This window comes from Mirounga leonina, unplaced genomic scaffold (genome assembly GCF_011800145.1).
Source record: "Mirounga leonina isolate KUSES-001 unplaced genomic scaffold, KU_Mleo_1.0 Mir_101595, whole genome shotgun sequence".
NCBI lineage: Eukaryota > Metazoa > Chordata > Mammalia > Carnivora > Phocidae > Mirounga > Mirounga leonina.
In genome coordinates, this window is record NW_023270158.1 from 15,228,596 (window position 1) to 15,239,115 (window position 10,520).

The 10,520-nt window shown below is 45.4% G+C and overlaps 1 protein-coding gene across 1 annotated transcript in view; it reads left to right on the forward strand.

The window, feature by feature from the left end:
• The first annotated feature begins 10,059 nt into the window (after positions 1-10,059).
• The window catches only part of LOC118004229 (melanoma-associated antigen B2-like), a 700-nt gene continuing 239 nt past the window's right edge, over positions 10,060-10,520 (forward strand). The window contains 1 exon segment of the mRNA XM_034995508.1: positions 10,060-10,520. This exon segment is cut by the window's right edge and continues 5 nt beyond it. Within this exon segment, the coding sequence (XP_034851399.1) occupies positions 10,060-10,520 (461 nt within the window).

Here is a 10,520-nt window from a genome sequence, read left to right on the forward strand (position 1 = left end):
CCTTGAAATAGTGCATAGTGCCGCAAAAGAACTAAATTGTTCATTTTGTTTAATTTTGCTTCCTTTAGATTTAAATTTGAATAGCCAAGTGTGGCTCGTGGCTCCTGTATTGAATAGCATAGGTAGATAAATTTTTTTTCAATTAAGAAAATTTAATGCTTTTTAAAAAATCTGTTGAGTAAGTCATTATTGAGAGTCCACTACATCTAAGAAATAACTTTGAATATTCCAGATATTAAAGAAGTAGAATCTGTGCCCCTCCTCTTGGAATTCATTTGACAGAGAAGAAAAATGCCTATTGAACAGTTAATTAACTGAAATGTAACCTCTACACGTAACCTGTAGACACGACTTGCAACTGCAAGTAAGGCTACTTGCAACTGCAAGTGTAAGGCAATAAAGAAAATTGTATGTATAGAAATGAAAAGGAGTTAACAAATATGTGGAGAAGTCTTTAAAAGGCATGGGAAAAGAAAATTATATGTGACCTAAACTCTGTTTTTATTCCACCTACCAAAAAACATTGAAATTTTTTTTTTTAAAGATTTTATTTATTTATTTGACAGAGAGAGAGAGACAGCTAGAGAGGGAACACAAGCAGGGGGAGTGGGAGAGGGAGAAGCAGGCTCCCCGCAGAGCAGGGAGCCCAATGCGGGGCTCGATCCCAGGACCCCGGGATCATGACCTGAGCTGAAGGCAGTCGCTTAACCAACTGAGCCACCCAGGCGCCCAAAAAACATTGAAATATTAATAGTGTCTTAGCAAGGTTTCAAGTAACATCTTGAGCTGTTCTGACTTTATCCATCCTGACACAATCTGGACAATCTGAGGCCTGTATTTGAATAAATGTCCTCAGCCAGCTAAAAATGTTCATTACTGAAGGAAAACTCAGCAGTTGAAAAAAACAATCACCAAACCTTTTCATAGAAGTTCTAGGGTATCGATGGACTTCCGATTAGTATGTTTGAATTTAAATGGAAAACACTTTTTTTTTTTAAATCTTCTGAGAAAGCCTTATTTTCCAAGAGTTTAACACTTGTTAATTAAGTGCTAACAAGACATCAGTGCAGGGAACAGTGTGGTTCCAAATCCGGCTCCTCATCAGCCTCATTTGAGGCTTCTTGTTTTAAAATCTAGATTACAAGGCTCCTCTTGATACAGGGGTTACGGTGGGCCTGGAAATCTGTATTCTTCATAAAGCCCCCAAGCGATTTTTATTACCAGGGGGAATGGAACCCCCTGTTTTTTAAGAGTTCGTAAGTTCTTTTGTCCATTGCTTTCCCTCAGCTAGTACTGAGGGACTGGAACGAACCCACCACTTCCCCAGTGCTGAGTCTTGTTTTCCCATTTCCAGGGTTTTCATTTCCCATCTCATTCCCTCCCATCGTACACAAATCCACTTTTCCCCTACATCATTTGTATGACTCTCTGCAGCATGATTGTGTTCTCCCAACACGTGAATGGACTTGGAATTTCACACGGATCTCCTCTGATTTAAACAGAGCCCTTTTAAGCTCAGCCACATTTAGTTCTTAATTTACATTGTAATATCTTTTGTACCTTTTGTTGATTGTCTGATATTGTTTTGGATTTTGCATACTGAGTGGTTTTTGTCATTAAAGAAGGATGGTCTTGATTACTCTTAGTGGGGAGTCCATTTTGTTCTCCGGATAGCATAGCTAAATCATCTGCAGTCAGGAACTGAAAGCCAGGGAAGTCAGGTCTACCAATTTGGACTTGGAAACACAGTTGATACAATTCAGAACCTAAGGCCCCATCTCTCTAGATCACAGACACTTGATCTAGACCTCTAGCTTTCAGTCCCAAATATCCCATCAAATCCAGCTCATTAAATAAGTATATAAGGTATGTAGGCCACTTGGCCATTGAATGTTTAGTGGACTAAAGTTGGGAGAAAAATGACATTCTATATTAGGTGTTCTCCATCAATCACTGACAAAGCCTAAAGTTCAAATCCTAATGGTGGATCTTTGTTTCCCTTATTCTTGCTCTCTGAATATCCTATGCAATTTTTAAGCTCTTTTCTCCATGGGGTTCTTTTTTAAAAGAAAAGTCATTGTCAACAGCTTAAGCAAAGCCCTGCAGTAATCAAAGCAGTATATAGTCACTGGATGAAGAAAAGTAGGGAGGAATAATTTAAAGAGCAGTATTCTTTTCTTGGGGCTGAGTTTCTTTACCCATCTGCAAACTGAAAAGAACTAGCTAGGTGGTAGGATTCTGCCATTGTTCACTAGGTGGTTTGTGTATGCCAAGCCGAGTTTGTTTTTTTTTTCAGAGTCCTCCAAAATTGCCTAATAACAAATAAAAAAAAAATAATTTGACAACAGCAGATGTCCCTGAGTAGTGGAGATCATATTGTTGTTGTTGTTTTCCCTGTGCTTTTCCTATTTTCCTCCCTCTCTACAATGATCATTTTAAAGATTAAACATTAATATTTTTGAATAGGCTTTTATAATAAAATGTACAAACCAGTTAGAAGAAACATAGAATGATCCTCTAAAACAAGACTGGCACTTTGAAAATCTAATAAACCGCTTAAATATTAAGATGTTTTTATTTTGTCCTGGGTTTCTTGCTCTACAATGAAAGAATGGTATGTGGTAGCACATAATTATAAAACTTGAAGTTGTCTTTCAATATCAATGGCTACTCGAAGGATATGTTTTCAACTGAAAAGATTTTTTGTAAAGTCACAAAGCCCTGCTCCAATTCCCTGATGAAGAATTTTATATTTTAAAATCATATACCTACCCAAATATCATAGAGGGAAATATTAAAATCCTAAAATCCCATTGAAGAGGCATTGCTAAAATATATGCTGGAGGCCCAAGTTTCAGAAATGGTTATATTTCATAACTTTATTAATTGGCTTGTACATGACTAAAACAATATATTAATGACATTCATGAGTTTTGTTCCACTGGGAGATGAAGGTGCTAATGAATACTAAAATTACCCAGGAGAAGCCATAAAAACAGCTCTAAATATGTTACTCATATGCTGTTTTCTAAATGCCAGTTATCTTGAGCCACTGCCTCGTGTCTGTTTTACTTGAAAATGCTTTGAATTACAGCATTTCAGAAAGTAACTTAATCAAATCAACACACCTTTAGATTACCTGTGCATATTAAGTCCAAATCACAAGATAAAGGCTGGGTTTGTGTTCCAGTTTTGCCCAGGAAATTGCTTTAGTTGTAAAATTTATTTGAACTGTGAAGAGGAAAGTGGATGTGTGTTTTCAGCAGTAGCCATCTAGACTTCTGCAGGCATCTCTGGGTCATTGCTCTGAGCCCCCATCTCCATTCCCTGCCTTGGTTTTTTCCCAGATACATCTGTGTATGTACTGTACAAGAACACGGCTTGCTCTGGTTTCTGAATGAATCATTATCAGAGTGGCAGAAAGAATATCAATAACCTCAGTCCCAATATCCAGAGGGGCCCAGAATTAGGTCTTTTGAAAGATGCAGGATCCTGTACCAGTTGGCTGAATTTTTAGCTTCCGCATTACCACATTGCTATTCCACTCACACTGTGTAAAGCCATTTCATAAGATGGGATTTTCGCCTCTGCTTTCCAGACATTCCTACTCACCGCTGAAGCTGCCCTGTATATAGACCTTTTTTGATTAGGTTCTTTACAGTTGTCTGGCTCTAGCCTATTTCCCTCCTTGGAGGTTTGGGGGCTGAGAAAATGTGCATCCACTCTCCTTTTAGTAGCCCTAATACAGTATCATTCCCTGGGAAATTCAGGGGTGACCCATATTTAACACAACCCTTAGACTGTCTCTCAATGATCAGGCATCTCAAGCAAGTTGTGAATGTGGTTGAGTCCTGTTAACTTGGAGTTGAAATTTTGGAAAAATACCTGAAGAGCTCATATTTTGTGTCACTTCCTAAAAGAGATGTCCTTGCACTTTAGATATCATCTTTATAGGCACTAAAGCAGATACTTTGTTTTGAAAATGTCACCAGCCTGTGTTCTTGTCCCATCCAAGGACCACTATACTTTCACCAAAAACATTCAGGAAAATAAGCCGAGCGTCTGCCAGGAACATCATAGACAGCATCTCTAAAATATTCTGTGTTGAAATCTTGAGGTTCAGTGTGAAAAAAAAAGGCAGGAGGACATCTTTCTTTAGTCAAATATGTTAAGAAAACTCATTATGTTCTATTATCCCCCTTGGAGTCTCTCAGTACATACTGGTATATTGAGGGTTCTGCGAAGTCTAGCGGTGCAAACAAAACCAGGAACTAAAACCTATTCAACTTTGTTTAAGCCAGCTTACTCTAAAATGATTTGACTTTTTTTAAAAAGAACACCTAATATTACCTCACAGGCCCTGTTTTTGGAAACGCTATTGTAAACGCCATTGTAGCACTGATGGATTGGGGAGGTATATTTGATTCCCTGTACGAAAGTCTTTGTAAGACCTGCAGGTGCAAAGTGCTGTTCCACCCTTCATTGCTGTCACTCCCTCCCCAGGAGGGCCCTTGCAGGCCCTCACATTTGCTTTTCTCTGACTGCAGTGATTTTGCAGAGTACCTCCCATATGAACTGAGAATAATATAACTCCAGAAGAGAGGGACCTCAGAACCCCACCCCACCCCTGCTGTGAGATTCGGTGGGGGGGTTCAGGCAGAATTTCAAACGGAGGCCCTCTACTTCCCCCTCAAGTAGGTTTGCCAAGCATCCTGTATATAAAAGCAAACAAACAAAACAGGTCCTGTATTTCTTTGTCTTGTGTTATTTTCTCCTCAGGAGACTCAAGGAGGTGAGGTCCTTGGTCTGAAGGAGGTGATCCCACTTTGGCAGAGGGAGGAATTCCACACTCTGCTAGGAGTCAAGGTAAGGAATCAGAATGACGGGTGAGGAAACCAGCCCAGGAGAGGGGTCTTGCTGTCAACTCTAGGAGGACCCACACAAGGATGGTCATATGAGATGTCCCCTGAGTTGCTCATAAGGGTCTCAAAGAGGTGAAGGCCTTGATGTGAAGGGAGATGGCCTCAGGCAAGCAGAGTGAGTGTGCAAGGAGCTACCAAGAGTCATGGTGAGGGCTCTGAGTGAGGCCTGGAATGGCAGACTGCCCTTAAAGTTACTTTGAGATGGTGGGGAAACCAGAGAGAAATCACCCGGGGCAGAGATGGAACATGTCCTGTGCTCTTGTCCCTGTGCAGGTGAACGCAATGTACAAATTAGATGTTTTAATTGCATTGTCTCCAGGGAGTTTCCGAGAAATAAAGGTGATTCTCCCTTGAGGCGAGATGTTAAGAAGACACTAGGCACTCTTTGTACCTGGCTGGGGTGATCAGAACCCACTCCATCGAAAGGGCATTCAGGTTAAGTTACCATGTGTATTTTGGCAAATTCTAGGTTTTTTAGTGCAGGTAAAATTAATGAAAACAAGGGTGGTTTGGATGGAAAGACCCCTAGGAGGGCAGGAAGTTATTGATCCTTGACAGAAATTTTAGGAGATTTGTGTTACATCTAACTGGGGAACTGTACCTTATACCCTATTGAATGATTTATCATGTAATAGGGAAATATTACTTAGTTTTCCTTGCTAATCAGCATTTCGGCTGATTGGATTTTCTTTGTTCTAGAATGCTACATATTTGCTGACAGCTGCTGGATTAAAAAAAAAAAATCCTGGCAGGGTGGGTGATATAATCGTGGTTCAAATTAATCATACCAATAAATGCCATGTTGAATTGCCAATAGGCCAGGTATTGTGCCAGGCACTTAACACATATTAACTACAGTCCACCATCCTATAAGACAGAGCTCATCAAACCCACTTCACAGATGCAGAGCCTGATGCTCACAAAGTTTAGTAATGTGTCTGAATTCGCACAGCTGTTAAGGGAAGGGTTGAAACTAGACCCCTAGTCTGGACTAGTCTAGAGCCCACAACTGTCACAGTCCTAGCCTGAGGCCCACCTTATGTCTCTTATTCAATTTCCCCCTTTCTTCTGAAAAATGTATCTCAGGCAATCAAAATAAGGACTCTATGCTCATACTACTGGGTTGGAATACATTCCTAGAGCAGTATGAATACCAAAATAAATGAGAGGCATGAAAAAAGAATACAAGGTGATAATATGATCATCTACACATGAAATATCAGATAACCTTGAAAGATGAGGAGCTCACAAAGTCCTCTTGGACAGCCCTTCCCCATACAGTATAAATCTATCAGAAGAGAATTTACATGAGACTAAGTCTGGCTGATGAAGAGAAGGAAAATAGCAGCACATTTCCCCCCTAACAGCCCCTCACCTTCCTGGGATTCCTGCCTTGTACTTTAGCTTCCCCATCTCACATCACTCCAAGGACAGGGACTGAGGTTTGCAGAGGGGAAACTGCTCAGGTTTTGGCAAGGATGTGGCGTTTCCCAGAAAGCCTTTAATCCAAGAGACAGGAGCCAAGATGAAAAGCCCAATATTAGAGGCCTTGGGTGACCAATATCCCAGAATACAGGGGATCACACATAGGCTTCTACGTGCTTTCATACTTAGACAAAGACAGACAGAGCTCAGACTGACCTCAGACAGAGCTCTCAGGCTGAGCATGCCCTCACTTATTCTTCAGGCCTCTCGAGCACTTAAGAGCTTCGGCCAAACAAGGACAATCTTAGGTCAGTAGAAGAAGGAGTCCCAGCCTCTGATACATATGAAGGACCCCAAATGAGGAATGATGGAAGGACCCTGCCAGAACAATGGGGTTCCAGAGAGTCCGGTTTGGGTCCTCTACGTAGGAGAACAGACATACTATCCTGGATGTGGCTCATTCTGAGTTCCAATTCGGTCCCCAGAAGATGTGTACTTTGATTTGATGGGGGCAGCCTCAGGTCAGCAGACACTGGAGTCCCAAGACTGGTCAGATGTCAGGGTGAGAACTCTGAATAAGAATGAGGGAATCAGGGCACCTAGGTGGCTCAGTTGGTTAAGCGACTGCCTTCGGCTCAGGTCATGATCCTGGAGTCCCAGGATCGAGTCCCGCATCGGGCTCCCTGCTTGGCAGGGAGTCTGCTTCTCCCTCTGACCTTCCCCCCTCTCATGTGCTCTCTCTCTCTCATTCTCTCTCTCAAATAAATAAATAAAAATCTTTATAAAAAAAAAAAAGAGTGAGGGAATCACTCACCCCAGAACAGAGGATCCACACAACACCCCCCCCCCCCGATGCTTTTGGCCCTGGGATGCCCAGGACAGAGTTGTGAGGTGGAAGAACCCCCTCAGTCTCCCAGTAGTGTCTCACATAGGTGGGGTCAGCCCTAGATGTGCAAAGAGAGAAAACCCAAGCCTTAGCAAGAGTCATAATAAGAACCCTGACAATTCAATAGGGATCATCCTACCAGCACAGGGAGTCAAACAGAGCCCCATCCTATTCTGAGCCCTGGAGGCCCCAGAAGAGCTATAACTGATTCCACCTGTGCAATCTCAGGGAGGAAAAGCCCTTGGTCCGAAGAGGGCAGCCCCAGTTCTGCCAAGGGTGGAGGCTCGGCCTTAATTGAAGATGAGGACTCTGAGTGCTGATGAGGCTACAACTCCTTTAAAAAAAAAAAAATGCCTTCCAGGGGGCACCTGGGTGGCTCAGTCTGTTGAGCCTAGGACTCTAGATTTCAGCTCAGGTCATGATCTCAGGATAATGAGATCCAGCCCTGCATGGGGCTGTGCCCTGGGAACGGAGCCTGCTTAAGATGCTCCCTCTCCCTCTCCCCACTTCGTACCCACCTCTCTCTCTTAAAAACAAAACAGAACAAAACAAAACGCCTCCCAGAGCCCTGTTCCTGCTTTCAGGCTTGTGCGGCTCAGGAAGGAGTACCCCGGAGCAAGAGGACCAGAGATTCCCCTCTAGGGACTCAGGAGGGTGGGGGCCCTGGGGGCTGGCAGGCCTGGGCCGGCAGGGGGAGGAGCCGCAAGCGCCGGGGTCCCACAGAGCCCCACCCACCCCTGCGTTCAGCCCCCGGAGACCCCGGTGCCGCCCCCGGATGCAGATCCCCCGACTTCCGTTCTGGGCGGAAGCTCGACCCCTGGGCGCGGCGGTGCTTTGGACGGCGGACGGTGTCCCAGGACCGGTCTAAAGTCAAGGTGAGGACCCTGGGGGGGACTGAAGAGATTATTCCCCCCTCATAACAAAGTTGGCCCCCCTGAACCTGCCCCTTCGGTCGGGCTCTGGAAGGTCCCAGCGGACTGGCTGGCCGAATTTGGCCTAGAAAATCTCACGGAGAAGGCCTTGGTATGGGAGTAGTCCCGATTGTACACGTGGAGGAGAGCTAGGTCCTAACTGGATTCACAGTGAGGGCCCCGAGGGCTATGAGCAGACCTTTACCCAACAGAGGGGGCCACACTGGCAAGCCCCCCTGTACTCTGCTCTCGGAGGCTCCAGGAAGGGTAGACACACGTTGAGAGAGCTGCTTTTCCCTCTAGCAACTAAGGGAATTGAGGGCTCTAACCTCTCAACTCCCAAACTCAGCAAGGGAGGCCCCGGGCAGAGCTGGCAGGCTGAGGTGCCCCCTCATTTTCTCTGGAGGTGATCTCAGGAAGGGGAGGGCCTTGGTCTAATGGAGCAAGCTCCTTTCAGCAAAATGGACCCAGTTCCTAACAGGAGTTGAGGCTGTGATACCCAGTGAGAATGGAGGACACCTCCCAGAAAGAAGGGGGCCACATAAAGCCCTATCCCTGTTTTCACGCCTGGGAAACTTGGGCATGGTGACATGATGCCTTATACTCACTTCTTCCTAGGGCATCTCAGGGAGGTGAGGGGCCAGGTCAAAGTGGGCAGCCTCAAGCCAGCAGAGGGAGGATTTGAGATTATGCCAGGTGTCAGAGTGAAAACCTTGAGAACTGTTCACATGTCACATGCCACATCAGTGGGGCCCCAAAGAATCCTGCCTATTATCAGCTCTGGGAGACCTCAAGGATAGGTGTCAGGCGGAAGTGTTCATCAGTCACCACCCCACGGTAGCAGGCCAGTGCAGGTCTTGGTCTGAGGGGAGCGGTTCTAGGTCAGCAGAGGAAGAAATCTTAGACCCTATCGTGAGTCAGATTTAGACCTTGAGTTGGGATCCTGTGGGGGACCACCTACCATAGGACATCAACCTGCCTGCAATAGCTTTTACCGTGTTTGGTCTGATAAGGTTGTCTTCACTTCTTCCTGTTGGGACTCAGGGAGGTTCGCTCTTACTATGAGGACATAGGCATCAGTTCAAGAAAAAGTGGAGCTTCTCTACCAGGAGCAAATTTGAGGAAGCTGAGTAAGGAATCAAGGGGTCCTCCAATCCTGAATAGAGGGGACATCAAAACATCCATCTTAACCCTTTGATTTCAGCCCTTGAAATCACAGGGAAGGGCTGTCAGGTTGAGCATCCCCCTCACTTCTTTATATTAGGTCTAAAGGCAGTGATATTCTTAGTCTGAAGGTGTAGCCACCAGTCAACAAAGGGGAGTGGTGCCAAGCCTTTCAAGGAGCCAAGATGAGGACCTTAAAGGAAGGCTGAGGATCCCAGTGAATTCAGGACATACAGGACCTTACTGAGCTCTCAGACTGGGTATTCCCTAGCAGGGAGGTAGGTTGAGGCATCCCTTCAGTTCCTTCTCCTGGGTCCCAGGGAGCTTTGAGGTGTCACCTTCAAAGCAGCAGAGGGGAGGGTGCCCCAGCTTTGCCAAGAATTGACATGATTATACTAAAGATAAACGGAGAGGACCCAACATGCCAGAAGACAGGGGGCCTCACTGCAGACACCTGCTCTCACCTGAGTAAACCCAAGGCAGGGCTAGCAGGATGCAAATACGACACACTTTAAGGGTTCCGTGGTTCCTCTCTGGGATTCGTAGGGGATAGGCTGACCAAGAGAACAGGATCCTTTGTGGGGTCCTAGAACAGTACCCTCAAGGATCCTGCAGAGGTGGCCTTTGATAAAACCAAAGTGGAATCTACTTGTTGAAGGTGATAAAACCATCTTACTCTCCCTCCTGCAGGGGCCCAAATCACCTGTCCACTGGCTCACACCCTTACCTGCCATCCCTGATCACAGCCATTATGCCTCGTGGTCAGAAGAGTAAGCTCCGTGCTCGTGAGAAACGCCGCCATAACAGAGGTGAGACCCAAGGTCTTACGAGTGCTCAGGCCACCACAGCAGAGGGGGAAGAGACCACTCCTTCCTCCTCTCCTGTTTCTGGGGATGCTCCCTCAGGTTCCCCTGTTCCTGGCACTTCCCAGGAGCCCCAGGAAGGTGTGGCCACCACCAGTGCTGCTGCAGGTGTTTCACGCCCGAGAGCTAATGCAGGTGCCAAGAGCCAGGTTGAGGAAAATAAAAATTCCTCTCAGGCCTCAACTTCCCCTGAGATTGCTCGCAAAGATCCTCTAACCAGGAAGGTGGGGATGTTGGTGCAGTTCCTGCTGTATAAGTATAAATTCAAGGAGCCTATTAAAAAGGCAGACATGCTGAAGATCGTCAACAAAAGGCACAGGGAGCACTTCCCCGAGATCCTCAGGAGAGC